Raw genomic sequence first — 23578 nt, 5'->3', positions numbered from 1 at the left:
TTATGCATTCATGTGAGAAGTGTGGACATGTAATCCACCCAAGGTCATGCTCTGTCTTTCATTCAGCTTTATTCCTTCAGTGTATTAGTTTACTGTTCTCTTCATTTAGACCTTGTAACTCCCTGGATAAATTTATTCCTAGATATTATATAGTTTTGGTCACTATTTTGAATGAGGATATTTTCCTTTTCTTTTTATACCTAGCTGGTTTTAGTACAATAAAAAGCTCTTAAGTTTTGCTTATTTATCTCCTATTTGGCTACTCTATTAATCATCCATAGCACAAGATATTATCTCCCGATATCCCATCTCCCCTTCTCAGAGAGTAATAGAATTTTTAACTGAGTTCATGCTCACCCAGTTGAAGACTATATTTCCCAGACTCCCTTGCAGCTGGCTGTGGTCATATGGCCAGGTTCTGACCAATGGGATATGAACAGAATGATATTTGCAACTTTCAGGATATTTCCTTAAAGGGAATGAGAATTCCCTCCTTCCCTCCACTACCCCCCCATTCTGTCACCTGTTATGTGGACTTGGGGGGATATTTTGGGCCACACAGATGAGGAGCAACAAAGTAGAAGCAGCTTGGGTCACAGTAAATGTCAATGGAGGAGAGATTAGACTTTTACCAAAGAGAAAACTACTTCTGTTTCGTTAAAAAAAATTTTTGTGAGTCTTCGAAAAGCAATTATGTCTCTCTTAAATTTTACAACCCGCTATTAATTTGGATAGGTTTTCTAGTGAGCCTTCTGGTGTTTCTAGGCATAGAAGCACATCATCTGCATACAATGATGGTATCCTTTCCCTGGTTGAAGGGCTTAGAGCACAGTGGTTAAGAACAGTCTTTAGAGTCAGATGCTCAAGAACAAACAGCTGTGCTCCTGTGTGGGTCATCTGCTGTTTGTGGCCACTCACATCCCCTTGTCTCAGCAATTACTCATCCCTGCACATCTGGCTGTGGAATGGGGCATGTGGCTCCAGATGCAGCCAGCCAGGCTAACCTCACCCTTTGGCTTTAACAGTTGGCTCAGGGCTGGGCATATTAACCAATTGGGGCCAATGAAAACTGGGGAGATGATTTTCTAGGGATTCAGGAAATGAAGAGTTTTCTTTCTTTTTTTCAGGAGCTACCTAAAGTGATATTCTCTGCCTTTGGCCAGTGTGATGTGGGGATATAACCACCCCCCCTGCCCCCGCAGGAACTGTAGAAGCCATTGGATTCCACAAAGAAAGACAAGCTAAAGATGAAGCCTATCCTTGGAGAAGGCAGAGCTGCAAGGGTGGCAGAGAAATGGTGCCAAAGCCTGAGCGAACCCTGCCTGAAGCCACATTCCACTGGGCTTCAGCTATACAAGCTAAAAAACCCCCTTTATTGCTTAGGACTATTTGAGTTGGGCTCCCTGTTCTTTGCCACACACTGCTGGTGTCCTAATTGATGCAGCCACTTACCATGAGATTTGGGCAGCTCATTTCACTCTATAAGCCTCGGATTCTTCTAATATTAATAAGTACCTTGTAGGGTAGTTGTAAGCATTAAACAGGATAGATAGGGACTGAGAATGTGACCTTTGAGCAAAGACCCAAAGAAGAGAGGCAGCAACTGCAAGGGACCAGCGAGGGGCCAGAGAGAGAAAGTGGGAAAGGGGCTCAGATGGCTTTTACTCCAAGTGAGAGGGTTTTGAGAAAGAGATACAATCCAACTCACTTTAGAATCACTTTGGCTTGTGTCTGGATTGTAGAGGCAACAGTCAAAGCAGGGAAACTGATAAAGAAGGAGAAAAAAAAAATGTATCCCCCATCTATTTAAGCTGCTGTTGTTTAGGGTTGCATAACTGGTACCTAATTGGTGAAGCGCATTTAATCCTTGAAGCACTCTTATCAGGGGAGTCTGGCTACCCTGTTTTTGATAGAAGAGTAGCCTGAAGCTCCAGAGACCCGTTCCACGGTCAGCAGCTGATACGTGGGAAGCTGTTTGTCTCTAGCCTCTTCCGGGGCGGGCATTTCCCTCCGCCCCACGCTGCCCCCTTCAGACTGAGTCTCACGTCCCAGCCCTTACTTCCTTCCGGCCCTCTAGGGTGGAGGATCTGGGGCAACTCTGAAGCCGACCAGTCTACAGGGAGTTCACGTCCAACAGGAGCGCCAGACAGCAGAATTCCACTTCTGGTTTCTGTACCGCGTGAGTTGATGAGCTGTAACTTCCCGGTGTGTCTCCTTTAACGGTTGAGTCAAGATGTGGGAAAGTGAAAATTAGTGCCATATGAGGTCTCCTCTGAGTTCCTTCTAAGGAGAATGGAAATTTACTACAAAATGTGCAAATATGAACTGACTTTTCAGCTATTTGTTTTCTGTAAATTAAAAACATTCAAGGGCTTCCCTGGTGGCGCAGTGGTTGCGCGTCCGCCTGCCGATGCAGGGGAACCGGGTTCGCGCCCCGGTCTGGGAGGATCCCATATGCCGCGGAGCGGCTGGGCTCGTGAGCCATGGCCGCTGAGCCTGCGCGTCCGGAGCCTGTGCTCCACAACGGGAGAGGCCGCAACGGAGGGAGGCCCGCATACCACAAAAAAAAAAAAAAAAAAAAAACATTCAAAATTCAGGGAGAAAAGGAGCCCAGGATATTGTGTGAGATCTGTTAGTACAAGTTTTAATGAGAGAATCAATAATCAATAATCATCCTCCCAGCCCTGTTTATGAATCCTGAATTCCAGCCCTGCTTCCCTCCTTTCTCTGACCTCATGGAAATTCATCACACCTCCAAGACTCTGACACCATTTGGAATGCTTTTTCCTCCCCCTGCCTGGCAGATTTCCATTCATTCTTCAAAACCTGGCTGGAGAGTTATATTACTGCTGGATGCACATCTAACCTTTGCTTGCTTGCTTCCACTAACAGGAGACTCCCTACCATGAGGGGTGTGTGTCTTAGTTGGCTTGGGCTGCTAAAACAGATTACCACAGACTGAGTGGTGTAAACATCAAGCATTTATTCTTCACAGTCCTGGAAGCTGGAAGTCCAAGATCAGGGTGCCAGCATGGTCGGGATCTTGGTGAAGGTCTTCTTCCTAGTTTACATGGCAGCTTTCTTGCTGTATCCTCACATGGTGGAGAGAGAGAGCGAGCTCTGGTCCCTTCGTCCACTTATAGGGCACGAATCCCATCATGGGGGCTCCAACCCTATGACTTCTTCCAAACCCAGTTACTTCCTAAAGGCCTCAGCTCCAAGTACCATCACACTGGGGGTTAAGGCTTCAACATGAATTTTGGTGGAGACACATTTAATCCATGGCAGACTGACTAGTTTAGGCTTCTCCTCTGGACCCTGACCCATACCTCCACAGTCCCCTCCATTGTCATTCCCATGCTAGCATTCACCATGTTGTATCTGTCACTTTGTCCATCCCCTTGAGGCCAGGAATCCTCCCTCATTCATTTCTATGTCCCCAGTACCTTAGCACTGGCCTGACCTGGAAAAGGTACTTATCAAGTGGTTGTTGACTGGCTGATCGACTGACCAAATAAAAGACTGAATGAAGGAAATATGGTAGGCAATCCTATCACCTTTCTTCATTCTTTACTTCTTAAGGCTATCATGATATTTACAGGAGTTGACAACACTCCATTTCAATTTTTGACTTTTAAAACTGTAGCAACGTCCCTTTTTCAGCTGGACCTCAGCTGATGGGACTCAGCCACCCTCTCCACGGTTTCTGTAGTCACTGGTGCCAGTGTCAGGATTGGCACCACGAGGACCTGTAACTTGGGGGCTGTTTTCCGAGTACAAAAGTACTTGACATCCATGTGACTTGGAAAAATTCTCACTCATTTCTTCATTCACTTAGCAATCATTTAATGAGCGCCTCCTACCTGTGCATATGGGTGGAGGGGGCTTGAAACTGCAGACACTAAGGATGTGCCAGTTACCTGTGTCATGGAACAGGTAACATGGGGGGTGGGATGATGGAGATTACACGGGGCTAGAGTCCCATTCAAGGTTCCCTCATTGGGGTATAATTGCCAATGCAGGGAATCTTCTCAGTATTACCAGTAACAGGGACTCCTACTTTGAAGACTGATTCCTGCATCTTGCCTGTATATTCCAGGAGAAAACATCCAAAGCCGTCCTGAATTTTGCTGACTTTTCACTTGTTTCTTCTGCAGCTACATTGCACAAGTGTCTATTCCTGCTCCACCATGCCACCCCCCTTCCCTTCTCCCCTCTCAGCCCCTGTAATGAAGTAACCCCAAACCCAAAACGCGTGGGTATTTACCAAATGAGTGAGGGCAGTGCAGTGCTCTCACTGGGACCGACAAGGCCACAATCCGGGAAAAGGTGGGGTCTGCTTGGGAGGGGATAGTCAACCCAACGGCAGGCTTTGTTTACTGCAGAGTGAGTTCTCTCTAGATCTGTCCTCAGGAAGCCAAGATTGGACGCGTGGCTGTGAATTCCTGGGAGGCAGTGCTAAGGTAGTGCCCACCAGAGGGCGCTAGATTGGGAGTTAGGCTGACAGGGGGTCCATGTGTAAGAGATCATCTCCTCCCACATGATTTTCTGCCTTGTTTCCCTGGAATTTGGAGTAAAGCCTCATGGGAGCATCTGTCCCCACCTTAGCTGGTTTACAGGGTCTACATCATGCCTAAGCCAGGGGTCACAGTGGTGCTGCTGAAAAGATGCAGCTGGATGCCTAAGAGGATGAGAACCTTGCTGTAGACCCAACTGCCCCGCCCATGACAGGCTCACATGCTCACTGCTAATAATATCTGTACTTCCAAGATGTCAGTGTGATGCTACCCTGGCTGCGATAGTTCCCTCGGGATCACGCATCCTGGGCACTGTGCCCTCCTCCACGTGTCTTCATGGAGATGACAGTGAATGTACTGCAGGACAGTGGCAGAAAGAGAGAGGGGGTGAGGAGAGGGAAAAGGAAGGAAGGAAGGAAGAAGAAAAGAAAGAAAGAAAGAAACCAAATCAAATTCCAGGGCACCACCTTATCCAGGCTTTATTTGGCTTTACCTCAACCAAAGATTGACTCTGTTTTGGGGCACACCTTTGCCTGATGTAGAATGAATGACCCTCTGATTTTCTTCTGTTCTATTCGCTCTGACCTCCTCCCCTATCTTGGACATGGGCTGGGAAAGAAGGACTTTCAAAACACTCTGTGTGGGACTTCCCTGGTTGTCCAGTGTCCGTCCCCCTTCCAATGCAGGGGATGCTGGTTCGATCCCTGGTCAGGGAACTAAGATCCCACATGCCGCAGGGCAACTAAGCCCGTGCGCCTCAACTACTGAACTCGCGGGCCTCAACTAGCGAGCTCGCGTGCTGCAAACCACAGAGCCCACGTGCTCTGGACCCCGTGCACCGCAGCTACAGAGCCCACACACCCTGGAGCCTGTGCACCACAACTAGAGAAGAGAAAACCTGCATGCCACAACCAGAGAGAAGCCCGCGCACCACAACGAAGAGCCTGCGCGGCGCAACGAAAGATCCCGCGTGCCTCGATGAAGATCCTGCATGCCGCAACTAAGACCGACGCAGCCAAAACTAAATAAAATAAATAAATAATAAATAAATAAATCTTCAAAAAACAAAAAAATCTGTGTGCTCCCTGCTCCCCCTGTGCGGGGGTGAACAAACAATAGCAGGGTACAAGAAATGCAACACGTGTGAGATTTCTTGAGCTCCTGGGCTGAGATTTGGGGGAACTCCCACCCAGGACGAGTTTCAACACCTTCCCCCTGGATATACTGTGATTTCATAAAACCTGCCCAGCCTTCACACCCTATTTGATTTGATGCTGCTTGGAAACCCCCTCCCCCAAGGCTTTTGAGAGGGCTCAACAGTTCTGAGTTTCTTTCCCCTTTTCTCTACTTCTGTGGCTTTTAATGTTAAGTCACTAGATTTTAGGTTAATTAGTTACTGCAGCATAGCCATGGCTACCTGATCAATCATTTCCCTTCCACGTCTCTGTGCTGGCATGTAATTTTATGCAATCATACTAATCACAGTGAATTAGGTTTACAGAGAGGTTTTTATAAACTTTCTCAGCCATGATTTGCTCTTTGCAATGACTCTGAGAGGCACCAGGATAGAGACTATCTTTTGATACCTAGCATCCTTTTCCACTCCATTCTTTCCTGCCTCCTGCATTATAAGGACCAGAAAGAGAGAAAAACCACACGTCCTGACCCTCTTGCAGCTAGGGGTCTGGACAAGATTTAGGTTCTGCCTTTCAAATGCACTCAGGCAAGGTTTGGAAGCAGAAAGGAAGCAGGAGGAGAATGCCATTTGAAGTCTGGAGTTACACTGTTTCAAGTCAAGGAAGTATGCATGCGTTTCTCCAAACCAGAAGCTGGCAAACAGAACTGACACACACCCTTCCCTGTCACCTTCATAGGGAGCACAGCCCTGTGGACACCTTGACCTCGGGTTCCTAGTCTGCAGGACTGTGAGACAATACATCTCTGCTGTTTATTGCCTCTCAATTTGTGGGACTTTGTTCCAGCACCCCTAGGAAACGAATACAGGGGGCTATTTATTGGGGGTGCTCAGAGATTCCTGCTCTGGCTCTTCAGGACTTTGAGACATCACACTGTGCTAGACACTTCCATTCCCAGCAGTCTTCAGAAAGAATCTCATTACAAGCCTCCCAAGGACTCCAGGCTAGCTTTAAGCCACATTCCTAAGCTTTACCCTTAAACTCATCTAGAGTAATGCCACCCACTGTTGGCCCCTCTGACTTAGCAGAAACACCTCTGCCCCCCAACTTGCCTGGGTGGCTTTTCCCACTTCCATCTCAGCTGCTCCAATCCCTGCATCTGAGGCTTCAGAATCAACACACGCCTGATTTGTTAATTTCCTGGAGTCTCGTGATAGGGATGTCACAGCACATACAGTGTTTTGACAAGTGATAAGGGGGTGTTGCTGCTGGCCACTGCCGTTTGGGGGAACACTTATCACACTTGCCGACAAATATGTCAGCAACAGATGGGGAGGAAATTCTTTGAAATAAGTCCAGTGAAGGAGTGCTCTGAAATACAGCCTGTTAATAGAAAATTTGAAGTAAAGTCAACAGATTAGGAGACAATTGCCATTGGAAAGATAGTTCGTTATTCACAGTTGCTAAGAGGAGGGGGTCACATCACACCATGTGGGTCCCCCCAGGGAAGCACAAGCGTTAGTCATGAGACAGAGGGAGAAGGGAGAAAATGTGGGCAAGAGCCTTTCTGGTGGTTTCCGTGGGAAGGAACAGGCAAGGCAGGGCAAGCAGGCTTAGGACTGGCTAGTCTGAATAATTTCAGGGGTTCTGGGGCACAGGAGCTGTCCCTGGCTGTCTGGATCCTGGCACTGGGGTGTTTAGGGCAAGTGGATAGTGGCCTGGAGTGTGTGCAGAAGTCAAGCATCAGATTACAGGAAACAGAAGACATGGTGAATACAGTGAGAAAACAAATTCATTCTGCTGGCATGGCTGCTGTGTCCTGTTACTAAAGATCCAGGTGAGGTTTCTAATCTGCACGCACCCATCCCGAGGTCCCTGAGAAAAGAATGAGTTCTGCACCTCCCAGCCTGCTGTCCTCTGGCCAGAGGAGCTTTCTCCCTTGCCCTCTGGAATGCTCTGCTCCCAAATGCTCTGGTGAGCACACTCTTGAGGGAGGATCCAGAAAGCCCTCCCTCCCCCTCCCCCAGCTTCACTGCCCGTCCGCTCCGGCACAGCCTCACCCCTGCCCGTCCCAGCACTGACCCTGGCTGGGTCGGAATCACCTGTTTACTTTTCTGTCCCTCCCTCAGCCCTGGCCACACGTTAGAACCACCTGGTAACTTTAACCCCACCTTCACCCCCCCACCCCGCCCGGCACTTTCTCCTGCGAGATGAGTCAAGTGAGTGCCTCTGCAGGTGGGACCTTGGCATTGGCACCTTTTACAGTTCCTGGGTGACATGCAGCCGTGGCTGAGAAGCGCCACCCTAGACCACGATGTCCTCGGCCACAGGGGGTCTGTGTCCTTGGGTCGCCTGTCACAACACCTGGCTTATGGCAGGTCTGCAAAAGTGAAGGATTTACTTTCTTGCATACAGAAGAGGACAGAGCTACAGTGGTCCCTCAGTATCTGCAGGGGATTGGTTCCAGGACCCCCACTGGTACCCAGATCTTTGGATGCTCAAGTCCCATGTATAAAACGGTGTAGAATTTACATATAACCTGGGCACATCCTTCCATATACTTTTTTTTTTTACTTATAAATACCTAATACAATGTAAATGCTATGTAAATAGTTGTAAGTACAATGCGTATGTTATGTAAATAGTTGCCAGCTAGCAGCAAATTCAAAGAAGATGTGGCACATATATACAATGGAATATTACTCAGCCATAAAAAGAAATGAAACTGAGTTATTTGTAATGAGGTGGATAGACCCGGAGTCTGTCATACAGAGTGAAGTAAGTCAGAAGGAGAAAAACAAATACCGTATGCTAACACATATATATGGAATCTAAGAAAAAAAAATGTCATGAAGAGATTAGTGGTAGGACGGGAATAAAACACAGACCTACTAGAGCATGGACTTGAGGACATGGGGAGGGGGAAGGGTAAGCTGTGACGAAGTGAGAGAGTGGCAGGGACATATATGCACTACCAAATGTAAATTAGATAGCTAGTGGGAAGCTGCCACATAGCACAGGGAGATCACCTCTGTGCTTTGTGACCACCTAGAGGGGTGGGATAGGGAGGGTGGGAGGGAGGATGACACAAGAGGGAAGAGATATGGGAACATATGTATATGTATAACTGATTCACTTTGTTGTAAAGCAGAAACTAACACACCATTGTAAAACAGTTATACTCCAATAAAGATGTCAAAATTTAAAAAAAAAAAAAAAATTCAAGTTTTGCTTTTTGGAACTTTCCGGAGTTTTTTTCCTGAATGTTTGCCACCTGAGGTTGGTTCAATTCGAGAATGTGATACCCCAGATAAGAGAGCTGACAGTATATGGTCAGTACATTTTGACCAAGGGTCCTCAGTAGACACTCAGGGCAAAACACAGGCATTGACCTTCTGTCTCTGACTCCTGGCTCTATGCTCATGTGGGGGGAAGTCAAGCTCCCATGTGTTAGAGACCAGCCCCCGACCTGCGCATCTGCTGGATGATTGCATTAATCTCCGCAGTTCCTCCTCCTCTGTATCCTTCCTTTTGCCATGTCATTTGGCAGTGCCCAACCCCGACCCGGTTGGGTCTTGTGAGTTGCTTTGCCCACTGGGATGGCAGCAAATGTGATGCAGGTGGTGGCTTAAGTGACTGGGCTTTCCCTGCCTCTGTTTCTGCTATGGCCACGCGAGGTCACACAGGGCTGGCCTTCCAGAAGGTGAGCCATGAGGAGCTGGGCCGAGTCGCACGGTCAATGAGCCAAGGTCGTGGTGTACCAGCTGGCAGCCAGGCGACCCCCAGACATGGGAGGGAGCACAGCCAACGTCACCGTAGCTGCCTGGCTGACCCTGCAGGACCTCAGTCTTAGGAGCAAGCCCTGCCTACAAGAGCTTAACCCCACAGGCCTGTGAGCTAACTGGATGCTTCTTGTTTATGCCATTAAATTCACGAGGTTATTCATCACTCAGCATTATTGTACCAACAGAAAATGAATGCAATCCCTTCCCTTTCCCTCTACAGTTTTAAATTCCCCATTTCCTAGAGCACTTTGCCCTCAGCCCTAAAGCACTCTCAACTCTTCCTCTCACACTGTGCTATGATGCTACATCCTCCTTCAACTTCATTTTACCTCCAGATATGGTCTCCCTCTGCTTTTGCAGCTAGCCAAGAGACCCCAAATCTCAAAGTAGAATTAGTGCCCATTCTAGGAGATAAAACCAGCCTGAAAGATCAGAAAGCAGAGCAGACACCGGGGGAGCAGAGACACTTCTGTGAGAGTCTTGGATTTTGTGTAACCAGCAGATCTTGAACATTTTAAATAAAATATGAATGCATTTATTTAATTATGCTTATAACTCACTGTAAACACAGCAACCAACTTGGTCTCTGAGAAAACACTTAATGAGATCAATCAGCAAACTCTTTAAATAGAAACACATAGTTATCTGTTTTGTAAGCTGTTTTTTTTTTAATGCATTTAACAAAAGGGTAAGGAGATCTAATGTACAGCATGGTGACAGTAGTTAATAATCCTGTATTGTGTAGTTGAAATTTGCTAAGAGGGTAGATCTTAAATGTTCTCACCACTCACACAAAAGAAGGTAACTATAAGAGGTGATGGATACGTTAATTACCTTGTGTTGTTAATTTCACAATGTATATGTGTATTGAATCATCATGTTGTACACCTTTAAAAAATCACATTGTACAACCTAAACATATACAGTTTTTATTTGCCAATCTCACCTCAATAAAGCTGGAGGGGGAAAAAAGGCAACAATGACTAAGAAAAAAAGAAAGAAAAGCTGATGAGCATCTATCTCCTGTCATAAATCAGGGAAAGGAGAAACATAGCGGCAGTCTCCTCTCTTGTCCTTCTCTCTTAGGGGAGAAGATTTGTGTTTTTTGAGAATTCTCTGCTCCTGATTTTCCTTCTGCACTGCCTAAAAGCTGATGGAGGGGAGGGTATCAGCCATTCACATCTTAGTATGGAATAGTGTTCGGTGCTCTGTCTCGAGAGCAAGCTTGATGAAAAAGGAGCTTAGAGAAGAGAGAGGAGGGTTCGAATCCTTGGGGAGTGTGTGGGATGCTGCAGAGCCAGAGGCCAGGGTCAGGACACTGTGTAAGGCATGTGGGAGGTGGTGAAGGATGGGGAGATCTGGGAGGAAAGTGGGAAAGGGCTGAGGGGGAGAGGTGAGGACGAGCACAGAAGGGGAGGTAGGAAGGGATGGACGGAGATCCAGGAGCTCAGGAACGAGGGAACCCAGAGAAGGCTGTGTGAGCTCTGACCCGAGGCCGTAGCATCGGGCAGGAACTACGGCGTCAGGCAGGCCCTGCTTACCCCACAGGCTTACTGAGTCTCATTTCATCCTAGAGGAGATGGCTGAATTATTCCTACTGCTTGGTGTTCCTGCCCTGATTTTGCTTCTGGAAAGCTGCCCAGGGCCTGAAAGGTCTTTGTCCAAAAGTCTGTCTCAAGTCTCTAGGCAGGGGCCATGAGGATCCCAGGCAGAACCCTGCCCTCCACACCCCTGGTTTCCAGGACAGCCCTGCCAGGGGTCCTGCATCACCCAGCCTGTGCCTCTTCTTCCTCCACCTCACCTGCTTCTGTGATCTGAGCAGAGAAGGGACAGGAGAGGCCGACAACTATAAGCTAATACAAGCCCTCGTGAGCACCTTTATGTCCTGGTGCTGGGACAGTGGCTGATCTTCACCATCTTGTCTTAGACCTTTGCCACCCTGCAAGGTGGTATTACTTGCTTTGCAACCTGCCTGAAGACACACAGCTAGTTGTGGGACCAGCTGAGACCCAGGTCTGGGGTTCCTGCCTTTTAGATACAAACTGGGGACCTTGATTTGCAGCCTCAGCTCTGCTCAGTTTCCCCCTAGCAACCTAAGGTCATCCTTGACCTTCCATTCGGGAGTACAGGGATTTCACCTCTCTGCCCCCAAAGCACTGGGTCTGGTTTCAGCCTCTGGCAGGAGACTGGAGCCCAGATGGTCCCATCCACCACTCCCTCTCTGTCTCCCGGTACCAAGGGGTTTATACAACGAGGTAGGATTCCCTGAGACACACTGGAGACACACACAAGTCCTAGAGGGGCTTCGGGCTGGAGCCACAGCCTCAGCCTTTGGGAGGGAGCGGGGGAGGTAGGTCAGAGGAGCCGCGTAGATGAGGCGGCAGACTCATCCCTGAAAGATTCAGCAGCACATCAGAAAAATCCCCACCTGCTCACTCCAGCCCACACCCCTGAAAGCCCTTGGGAGATGAGTTCCTGAAGCAGCATCAGGGAATTTAGTCTCCAAGACTGCCATGATGGTTGGCTGCAAAGCTGCCTTTGGCATGGACTGCGGTAGACTGTCAGCCATCGCTGGGCTGTGCCCTGGACTTGTGGTCCTGACTTGACTGAGCGCCACATCCCTGGGACTGACTCAGAACACAGAGGCCCAGGCTCTCTAAACAGGACAGGGTCTGGCCTCTGATTCTTACCCAGTCCCCCAGGGGATTCCGGTAAGACCAGAGTTGGAGAGCCGCTGACGTGGAGCCTTCTCCGTGCACCAGCAGTGTCAGCCTCAACTGGGAGCTGTTATAAATGCAGATTGCCAGGTCCACCTCACTCCACTGAATCAGTTTAAGAAGATGCCCACACTCCATACACACATAAAAGCTTGAGAAGCCTGGATGAGGGAAGGCTTAGAGGATTACTGATGACTGGTTTCCAGCTTGCCAAGCACACCCTACCGCATTGGATTCCCATGACAATCTGGAAGGTGGGTATCATTTTCCCCGTTTTACTGAAGATGACATTGAGGCTTAGAGAGGTGAGTGACATTTCTGAAGCCCCGGGTTCACAGGTCGGAGAGCAGGGGTGAAAGGCTCAGAGCTTTCCAACCTGGTATCCCATTGCCATTTCTGCCCTGTTGTCCTCACACCAGGATGTGAACGGTGATGTCTTTAGATATGAAACCATCAAATACGTTGGACTTAACTCACCGCAGCAGGACACAGACCAGAAATTTACACAGGTGTTCATTCACCAGGATTGAAACAAAAGAAGGCTTTCTAGTCAACCCTAAAATCCAACTCACCAGGACCAGGACCAGGACCAAATTCCCAGAGCCTCAAAGTTCCCACTGAAATAGTCTCTAGAAAGCGTTCATAACAGGCTTACCGTGTTCATCCAGCAGTATGTTGTCTGGCTTGATGTCTCTGTAAGAGAAAACAAAGAAGCTGAAAAGGTGATTTCTGGAGCCTACCGGGGAGCACGTGACAAACATGACAACCGGGGATACGTGCCTGACAACACCTAGCGTGCTTGTCTCTCCCCCGGCATGAGGGCTCAGACAGGGAGTAGAAGAGTGATATGATAGCGGAGCCCCGTGTTCTTGCTTCCGTCCCTTTCCTTTTCCTGGAGCTGCAAGTGCATCGTGTGAATATTTTTCTCCTCGATATTCTTAACGATTTCTGGCCTCTTGAGTCCCAGGAGTGACTGCTCACTGAGCACAGGGTCTCTACTGGTGGGTACAGACACTTACCCTTCCTGATGGAATTTAGCCCTCCCACCTTGCTAGGTACTAAACCTCCCAGGTGTAATGGTCTCTGCTCTATGGACCCGGGAACTGAGGCTCTGGGAGGTTCGGTGACTTTTCCTGGTCAGCCATGTCCACAGCCTCTGCCAGTTTTTGTACAATCTCAGAAGATTTGACATTTATTATAAAGAAGTGAATGGGGCTTGAGTTTCTAAAATCTGTGATTTTTACATGGAGCTTTGGAAAGTGTATGCACATTCATGATGCCTAAATCAGGGTTGAAGATGTCAATTCAGTTTCTTAAAAGCTCACACCCAGCCATCAGCCAGTTTTTGTACAGTCTGTGAGCTAAGAAGGGCTTTTCCATTTTTAAAAGATTGTAAAAAACAAAAGACACACACACGCACAAAGCAAAAATGAAAAGAAATGTACAACACAGACTGATGTGACCCTCAAAGCCTGAAATATTTATTATCTGGTCCTTCAGAAGTTTGCTGATCCCTTTTGCACACAGCGGGCCATGTGCAGTGAAATCTCGGCTGGGGAGTTTCTGGAAAATTCTGCTCTATGTCATCATTATAGCAAAGGGCTCCCAACTCCAAGCTGTGCTTTTTAAAGGCAGGGGTTTTGCTTTCTTCACTTCTGCACCCCTAGCATGGTGTCTGTCACCAGCAGACACAGTCAAAGGAAAACCAAGACAGTAGTTAAAGCAGTAAAGACAGATTTTATTCAACTGCAATCACCAAAGGGGAAAAGACACCTCAGCATAGAACTGGGCTCAATTCTGAACACAACCGGGACAAGTGGGGATTTGTAGCCGAGGAGCAGGTGGGGATCGGCGGATGGAAAGTTACTAAGAGGAGACATCAGAGGTGAGGGGGGTTCAGGATTCCTGCAGACGGCAGGCCAGGGTGATCAAACCACCCAGGGCATGGGCAACCGGATCAGAAGGTGGGCAGGTGAGGAGGATGGGGGATTCTGGCTAAACCAACTTAGCAGCTTCTTGCTAATACCGGACAATGCAGAGACAACACAGAAGTACGAAAGACGAGGGCGGGTTTCAGAAGAACTCAGAAGAGCCTGAGCAGAGTTTGGTGGTGGGTGGGGGGAAAGAACTTTTGTCAACACACAGGAAACACGGAAGAATGAATGTGAGAGAAACACAGCCTTGGAGAAACTCAGTGGACAGCTTCAGCTCTGATTTACCCATCATTAACATGCATACACTTTCCAAAGCTTCCTATTAAAGCCACAGGTTTTAGAAATGCAAGCCCCACTCACTCATTTAGAGTAAATGTCAAATCTTTTGAGACTCATGACAGCTTTCTTCGAAATAAAAAGCGATTGCTCCTGAGTTTATCAAATAGCAATTCTACCTGAAAACACACCATGGTTATTTTGTAACAACATGAGGTGATGCCTACGGCTTTGGGGAAGAAAGATACACTCAAACCATAGCTTTAAATTTTCATTTTCACTGTGACTTGTGAATACTGATGAGCATTAAGCCAATGGAACCCCAGCTGCCGAGTTCACAAACACATGTCCCTGGTGAACAGAGATTGGTCGCTAGGGGGAGTCCCCAGGGGGAGGATGAACTTGAGAGCTCACACAATTAAAACAAAAGAGGGAAGACCTGGAGTCAAGTGTTTGTGGCTCAAATCAGCAAACACTTGGCGCCTGTCTAGGGCCTCTCCCAGGAGGGTTTCTCCAGAAAAGGTGAGAAAAGGGAAAATAAGTACTTGTCAAGAATGAAAACACAGCAGCAAATATTCAAGAGCATCCTTTCTTTACGGTGTCACTAGAACTGGGATGACCTTGTTTGGGGTGTGCGGGTCTCGGAGGAGGTGGCCGCGGACCAGGCGCATGAACCCAAAAGGCCTGCAAGGTCCTTGGCCTGAGCTGCCGCCTCCGCTGATGCTGAAACTGCCCTGTTTGGGGTTTTTCTGCCCACCCCTCTCCTTTTCTTCCTTCTTCATCCCTCGCTCCCTCCTCTGACTTCTTCCTTTTCCTTCCAGGGCATTCCCGGGATAGTCCTCAAATGCTTACTCCTGGCAGGTCTGGGCAGAGAGCTGGGGACACAGTCCCTCCCCTCTGGAAGCTCAGAATCAGTGGGAGAGGGAGACATGCAGGTGGGGTGGCACAGAAGCCACGGTGCAGGGAGACTGCTCTGGAGCCTGGGGGAGATGGAACTGGGGCAGCTGGAGAGGGAACGGCCGGCCAGGGAATCACACGGACGAGTGGAGACCAGGGTGTCAGAGCCAAGAAAGATGGGGCAGTGGTGGCAGACCTAAGGAGAGGTGACCTTGTGTAGTAGGGTGAAGAGTGTCCCCCCCAGAATTCACATCTACTTAGGACCCCAGAAAGTGATATTATTTTGAAACAGGGCCTTTGCAGGTTCAAGGAATTAGTTAAAGATCTCAAGATGAAATCACCCTGGGTTTGGGGGGTCCTAATGCCTGCCGTCTTAGAAAAGAGATGGAGGTTTGGACACAGACACAAAGGAGAGAAGAGGCCATGTCAAGACAGGGGCAGAGATCACAAGCCAAGGAGAACCAGGACCCCCCAGAAGCTGGAAGAGGAAGGAAAGGATTCTTCCCCGGAGCCTCTGGAGAAGGCTGACCCCACTGGCACCTTAATTTCAGTCCTGGCCAGAACCGTGAGGTCACGAATTTGTGTTTTTTTTAAGCCACCAATTCTGTGATAATTTGCTGCAGCAGCCCACAGGAGGCTACACATCTGGAAGAGCAGAAAGAGAGCTAATGAAGGAGGTGGGTACATGTCAAGTGGCAGCCAGCTTCCCCCACTGACCACGGTGTGACCTTGGATAGGCCCACCATCCATCAGAGCCCGCATTCTGAAAGGCCTCCGTTCATGGTCTCTCATATCATGAGGACCAAACAGGGGCACAGATACGAGTGGCTTGGTAAACTAGACCCCATGGCTCTAAGGAAAGAGGGTGTCCTGCCCAGGCGAATCCTGCTCGGGAGCAGACTGTCTGACACCCCAGCGCCTCTCCTGCTATCGGGGAGACCTCCCTGTGCCTAGGCTTCCTTTGTGGTGTGGACTAAAGGTCTGACACATGCCTCTGTGTCGGCTCTTAGCACGGAGGGGAGTCAATGGTCCTCAAGCATCTTGGGGGCATCCCTTCCATGGTCACTGGGGCTGCAACAGTGAACAAGGCAGACCCAGCAAACGGAACTCGCTTCTAGGAGGCTGACAGGAGCAAATAAGTGACACGACCCCAAGTTGAGACAAGTGCTCTGAAGAGAACAAATCAGGGTCTAGAAAAGAGACCTGCTTTTGATAGGTGGCCAGGGAAGGACTTTCAGAAGACGTGACATTAGGTTGACATGTGAATGACAAGAAACAGTCAGTTAGACGCAACCCGGGAGCAAGCTCTCATCTTGCAGATGAGTCCACGGAAAGCTGGGAGGGTGAATGGTTTAACCTGTGACATCTGTCCAGCCTAGGGAACAGGACAAAGGTGGTGGGGTCATTCCCATGATTACAGGCTATCAGACTGAGTCCTGGTGGGCTGGAGCAGGAGTGGCCACATGGCAGAGACCTGCGGGCGCCTCTAGGAGCTGAGCACCAGCAAGGAAACAGGGGGACTTCATTCCTGTAGCCACAAGGGACTGAATTCTGCCAACAACCAGGAGAGCTTGGGAAAGATCCAGAAAGATCCAGAAAGGAGTGCAGCCCAGTGGACACTGGGGTCGAAGCTTTGTGACACCCTGAGCGGAAGAGCCAGCTACGCTGTGGCCAGACTCCTGACCTGTGGAAACTCTGAGGAAATACATAGATACGAGTTTGTTTTAAGCTGCTCATTTAGTGGAAATTTGTTCCGCAGTGACAGAAAACCGTTATGATAGCTATATGATGTTGGGCAACGTACTCTGGGCCTCACTCTCCTCATCTGGAAAATGGGAATGATGGTCCCTATCTGACAGTCGCTGGGCGTATACACGGAGGTGCTATCACGCAAGGTTTAGCAGGACTCCCAGTGCGTAAGAAGTGCTGAAATAAATAACGATGAGGGTCCTATCTCTGCTCTTTAAAAGGAGCTAGGGAGGCCTCAGGGGCGGATTCTTGAGCTTTTAGCAAAGCGAATTAGATCTCTTTCATAGGAGACTCATCAGGCAGACTCCTGCAAAGCCTCACGTACGAGACGGGAGCCTGATTCATTCGGGATTTAATAAGAATAACATTTTATGGGCAAAGCATCTTATCAGAGCCTCTAGGTTAGCGGGTTCCAGGACCATCTCCTCCGGTTCCACTTTTCACATGGATCATATCTCAGCCCAAGCACGTCATCCTGCTGAAAATGGGCCTGTGTGTTCAGAGAGGGCATTAGAAGCATTGCGAGGATGGGCAAGTCTGCGACAATGTTTTCTGAGGACAGGCCCATAATTTCAGAGCTGGGCAAAATGACACTTTGATAGAAGGTGTGCATGCGGGGCTATAAAACCTGGTTCTGCTTTTGAATTATCCCCTAACCCCCAAATAAAACAAAGCATAAATTGTCAGTTGGGCTATTTAAAAAAAAAATATAGCACCGAAATGGCTCTGGTCCAGACTGCAAAAAAGGGCCGTGGGGACATTTCTGCACGTGTGCCTTTGCTGGGGGTCTCTGAGTGTTATACGTCCATGATCTTACGCAGCAATAAAGACAAATAAAAACCTGGTGGAAAAAGAGTCACATCTGTGAAACGAAATTCTGTGGATATTTTACCCCTAGAGAAAGAACATGCTGTTGACATCACAGAAGTAGCAGGAGGTGGTGGACACACAGTGGTCATATTCCAGTCCTGAATTTGCTGGCCCTGAGGTCCTGGCACAATGCCCAGGGCGAGCCTCAGTTTCCTCAGCTGTAAACTGGAAAATAACACATACTCCACTTAGTTACGGTGAGGATTTGTTTGTTTTAGTCGTTTTTATTTTGCCCATTGTTAACGCGCCTAAACCTACATCCTAACTACTACAGGAGCTTATCTTTATCGTGTTCTGAAATGCAAATTCGATAGTTTCAGTCGTGTGATCCAGAAACTTCTGTAGTTCCTCACTGCTGTCCAAGGAGTTACATGGAAGGCGTTACAGGCAGGACTGGGGACAGGAGGAAGGATGGCCAGCTCTGAGGCTGGAGAAGACTGGTCTTGCCAGAGTGGTGGGTTAGAGGTTGTTGGGTATAGAGGGAGATGGGTTTAGACAGGTGGGTTGAGACCACTTATGAGGGGCTTTATTTGATTATGGAGCCAACTTCAGGTTGGTAGACTTAGGAGGCAATACCTGGGATTTTCCTCCAGGCTGGCTGGGTACTAGATGATTCCGTCTGATGTACGTGGGGTTTTATGAGAGCAACCAGCCAAGGGCCAGGCCTGTAGGATGCACGCCTGTTGTTAGTTACCGAAGGAGCAAAGACATTTCAGTCTTGGGGATGAGCTACCAGAACGGGCACCGGGGAGGGAGGCTGGAGGCAGTGACTGAGCCAGGGTTGAATGGGTGGGATGCACCTTGGCTGTGGACCTCTGTGGCCAGCCGGCACCCATCCAGCAGCAAGCCGATGGGGGACAGGAGGCTGATGAGCTTGGTTCTCACATTTTGGAATCTCTCACCGTATTGCTGTGGACTGTCCTTCCGGAAACTGGGTACCGATTCTGAAACCGCATATTGTTGCTACTGGTTAGATTTCACTTCTTTCTCCTGTCTCTCTCCTGCCTCCTGTGGAGGGCAGGGACCATGTACAGCCCCCAGCCCCCAACACGATGCCTCCACATTATCGGAAGTCCTGATACTACTCACAGCTGCACTTCCTGGAGAGCCTACTGTGAGCCGGGCACCACGTGGGCGGGTCACGTGGGTTTCACAAGGAGTGTGGCTTCTCTGGATCAGGTGCTGTGGCATCACCTTCTGTGTCACCCCGCTCAATTCTGACACAACTCTAGAGGCAGGTATCACTCACTACTCCTATTTTATTGACGAAGAAAGAAGTATTTACAGAGGGTCAAAGGTCACATGTCAGCAGACAAGACCCATTCTCAACTTGCCTCTAGATCAATGTCCTCTACCTGGGGGAAATAACTCAAGAAGAAAACGAACCTCATAATTCCAGGAGCATGCCTATAATACATATGTTATTTGATCAGCAAAATTATGTTACTTGGATTTCAGGATATGTTTCTTTATTACAACACCCACATACAAGGTTGTATTTCTTTTTTAATATGACCCGAACGGCTTTACAAAACATACATCTGTCCCTTCTTACATAAATTCCCTTAATTGCCCTCTGGTACCCATAGCGCTGGTGGCCGGTGTCTGGGATCCCATATTCTAACATAATCTCAAAAATAAAAAGTGAATGCTGAGATGTGGCTGTCAACTTTGGAAGCCATCAACTGAGGGCATCAAAGAAAACTAGCAACCACTACCACTGTACTTGTACAAAAAGAGGGAAAGAGGAGCCCGGAAGAGTCATGAGGACACAATTTCAGAATAAGGCACAGCTGTCACAGGCCTCAGGCCCATTCCTGGAGAAGTGTTTATTATTTTTTTTAATTTATTTTATTGAAGTATGGTTGATTTACAATGTTGTGTTAATTTCTGCTGTACATACAGACAGGGACGACCATGTGAGGACACAGGGAGAAGGTGGTGGTCTACAAGAAGACAGGCCTCAGAAGAAACCCTGTTGACACACTGACTTTGAACTTCCTGCCCCCAGAATTATAAGCAAATAAACTTCTGCTGTTTAAGCTACCTAGTCTGTGGTACTTTGTATGCAGCCCAAGCAAACTAACACAGGTAGGTAATATTATTATCCTTATTTTACTGGACAAGACTGCAGCTGAGAGCAGTTAAACATTTTCTCCAGGTCACAGAGTTCATGGTAGAGCCTGGATGTACCAGTTAGAGACCCAGGTCTTGATTTAAAGGTACGGAAACAATTTTTAAAATGGGCACACAGCCTGGTGAGTCAGTTCTTTCTTACATCTGGCTTAAAACCTCTTGTTGCAACTCAAATCATTTTCCTCTCACTTTATCCTTTGGGAGAGAAAGTGCATCTGGTCAAGCCATGCTTGGGGTTTGTTGGTTTTTCTTTCATCCTGCAAAGAACAAACATCAGCATGGCTGACATTGATTCATCACATTCAAACGCTATGCCACTCCATGGGGCCTGGGTGTAAACTTGGTTACTAAGGCAATTGCATTCGGCTAATTGCCAAGTATACCTCATGGAGAATTCAAGAGTTTCAGGATTTACAAACAGGTCCAGGGATGCACTGGGCTCAATTAATTCCTTCATGGATGGGGTGAGCCCAACAACACGCTGCCCTAGACACAATGAGGGTGTCGCCTTCCCAGGTAGGTCAGGAAGGGTCCGTGAAGCCCAGGCAGACCCACCCAGCCCAGTTTTATTTCTTTCTAGTTGCTCTAGGAACACTAAATTACAAAGGTCTGTCCATGAGTCAGTCTGTGAACTCCTCAAGTTAAGCGCCACTGCACAGCCTACGGAAAACAATAAAAGTGTGTAAGAAGGATAGGGTGCTTGCCCATGCCCTGCAGTGACCGCAGGACAGCCTGTGATGATGGATAAAGCTTTGAAGCCCTTCACACATGAACTCTACGACTGCTTGGGTCTCAGTTTTCCTCATCTGTAAAATGGGGATGAAATGAAATAATGAACGTAAAGGACCTAGCTCAGTTCCTAGCATAGAGTAGGTGCTCAAATAATGGTGAACATTTTTCCCACTTGGACCCACCCTCACTTAGCAGGGAGTTTAGAGGGAACAGGATGGGGCAGAAAAGGAGATGGAAGAGCCGACCCTGAAAATGATTATGACCATCCTTCACATGTACACAGCTGTACAGTTCACAAACCCCCTTCCCATACTGTAATTCGTTTAACCCACATGAATGCCCTGTGGAACCAGCATTATCTTCTTTTCATGGACAAGGAAGGTGAAGCCTAGAGAGGTGAAGTGACTTTCCACGGTCAGAGTTAAAAGTGGCAGCAGAGAGATTTGAACGCAGCTCTCTTGATGCCCAATGCTCTTTTCATTTCCTGGGTGGGGCAGACGCCCAGTCCTTGTGTCCGTGAGCACGCTGTTCCCGGTCTGGAGCTCTCCAATCGCCTCCTGGTCACCCCCCTGCATCTGGCTGCCCTTGCTCAGCCGCCACTGCCTCTGAGAAGCCCTCCTTGAAGTCCTGGATGGTCCTGGTCACTGTCCTGCATTGTCTTGTTCCCTGAAGTTCACTGGCTGTGACCACAGGCAGTGTGTACGTGTGTGTGATTATCTGAATGATGTTTTTCTTTCCCAGTAGGCTCTGAGTTCCATCGAAGCCGGGCCCACCTCTAGATCAGCAACCTGGCACGGTTTGGGCTTTTGACAACTATTGATTAAGTTCCTACATCTATAAACTTGTCCCAAGGCACTGGGTAAATGTTGGCCAGAACCCTAACGTATGAGTCCAAAGGTCCCGAGGGAGAACCAGGCCACTTAGTGTCAGGTCCTGGCAGGGGGTGGTCCAGGCAGGGGATCCCCCCAACTCTCTCAGCTTCCCCAGAGACCACGGCTCAGCTCCCGTTTTATTTCACTCAATTCTGGCAGCTTTCAAACTGCCGCAGTCATTTGGTCCTGCATTTCCCTCTCGGATTCAGTAATCGTGGTGGGTTCCACGTGGCGGAGCCTAAGAAGTGCTGTGACTCTTCAGGAGTTCCGTGGTCCCTCCCACAGCTCCCAGTTCTTTGCTTTTCCATTAAGATGCTCAGACATAGGCCTCAGGTTCTTAATCCTACTTTCTGAGGAAAACACTGGAAAGAGTTAGACTCCATGTCAAGGTCTTATTCTATTCATGTGATTCCTACTGGAATCTAAGAGCACGAGGCAGGGGGACACCTGACCACCCTCAGGAATAACCCTGTCATTTTCCAGACCAACAGAATGACTTTCAGGTGAGGTGAGTCATTCCCTTGGGTCAATCGGTAAGTTAGCCTCAGGGCTGGGGTTTGAATTTTGCTTTCCTGACTATTGTAACCTGCTTAACCGCCTGGATCTTACTGAGTCAGTGAGAAAGGTATTGTATGGCTAAAAAAGGAGCTAGGAAATAATTTTGTTTCTCCCTCCCTTTTTACAGACGAGGCAAATGAGTCTCAGAGAGGTTCAATTACTTGCTCTAAATTACAAATACGTCCTTAGAAATCTGTGCTTAGGTCTGGCTTGATCCTTCTCCACGGCCAGTGCTCTTTCTATCGCCAAGAATTTGTTTTCCCGCTTCTACTACCTTCCTCCTACCCCCTCCCTCCAGACCACTGTTTACCTCCACCTCGGCTTCCTCACCACCTGACTTTTGCTTACTGACTGGTTTTCGTGGTTTCCCTCTCCAGACTAGGCTATAAACCCCAGGGATGTTTCCCCCCATTGCTGTAACACCAGGACCTAGAACACTATCTGCCATAAAGAACACACTCAATAAACAGTTGTTTGGATAACTGAGTGGGTGAAGGCCCAGCATTCAGGACTGCCTGCCCCCATGATTCCTCTTCATCTGTTTCTCAGGGTTGGTCCAGTCTTCTAGCTCCAGAAACTAGGGTTCTTTGAGTAATACAGCAACTCAGGCCCCACCCTAGACCAGCCACAGCCTCAGATTCTGTGAGCCGGGCCTGGGAACCTGTATTTTGATAAGCTCCAGTGGGATTTTGATGCCTCTTGGGGTTTGAGAGCCCTGCTCTGCTTAAGGGGCAAGACAGATATCTGAGTTGGTTCACAATGGGAGGCTGAATTCAGGAGAGGAATCGCCCAGAATTCTTAGTCTCCAATCCCTGGCACGTAGGCGTCTTTCACTAAAACACGGGGCTCAGGTAACGGGCTCTGATTCCTTTGGGAATAAGTTAGGAGGATTGTGTTATAGCTGCTGAGTCCCGTGGGCCCCCTTAGGGGCAGGCCCGCTCAGTTTGATTGGCGTGATGGGGGGATGGGGAGGGGGGAGAATCACCTTTTGACTCACAGCGTGGATCTGTGTGCAGAAGTGAGCAGAGCAGGCTCTATTTTAGTGGGTTCTAAAGCAACCAGACATGGCAGGTACTGATCAGCTGGCAAAGGAAAGAAGAAAACAGCCCCTGACACCCACCCACCCAAGGCTGATGGCAGGGCCCAGATTGGAACCACAGAAAGAGGGATTTCCCTTCTCTGATTTTACTAGGAATGAGGGAGGCCTGGTTAGAAAGTCGGGTCTATGTGAAGCATTACAGTGAATTAATATTTTAAGAGTTGCTATTTTTAGGGCCCAATCTCTGATACTTCATCCAAGGGAGCACGCTGCCAAAATGTGTAAGAGTCACCGAACCCCAGCCTGTCAACGCTGGAAGGGACCTTAGGTGTATCTGAAACAAACTAGCCCTGGGTCTTG

The 23578-nt window shown here is 48.5% G+C and overlaps 1 protein-coding gene across 1 annotated transcript in view; it reads right to left on the bottom strand.

Annotated features, from left to right (window-relative positions):
- Window positions 1-23578, bottom strand: part of STK32B (serine/threonine kinase 32B) — a 364152-nt gene that overhangs the window by 61474 nt on the left and 279100 nt on the right. Inside the window, exon 5 of the mRNA XM_024119534.2 lies at window positions 12811-12848. Within this exon, the coding sequence (XP_023975302.1) occupies window positions 12811-12848 (38 nt within the window). The remainder of the gene's footprint in view (window positions 1-12810; window positions 12849-23578) is intronic.

Source organism: Physeter macrocephalus, chromosome 7 (assembly GCF_002837175.3).
Source record: "Physeter macrocephalus isolate SW-GA chromosome 7, ASM283717v5, whole genome shotgun sequence".
Classification (NCBI taxonomy): domain Eukaryota; kingdom Metazoa; phylum Chordata; class Mammalia; order Artiodactyla; family Physeteridae; genus Physeter; species Physeter macrocephalus.
This window is presented reverse-complemented; position numbering and strand designations above follow the sequence as displayed.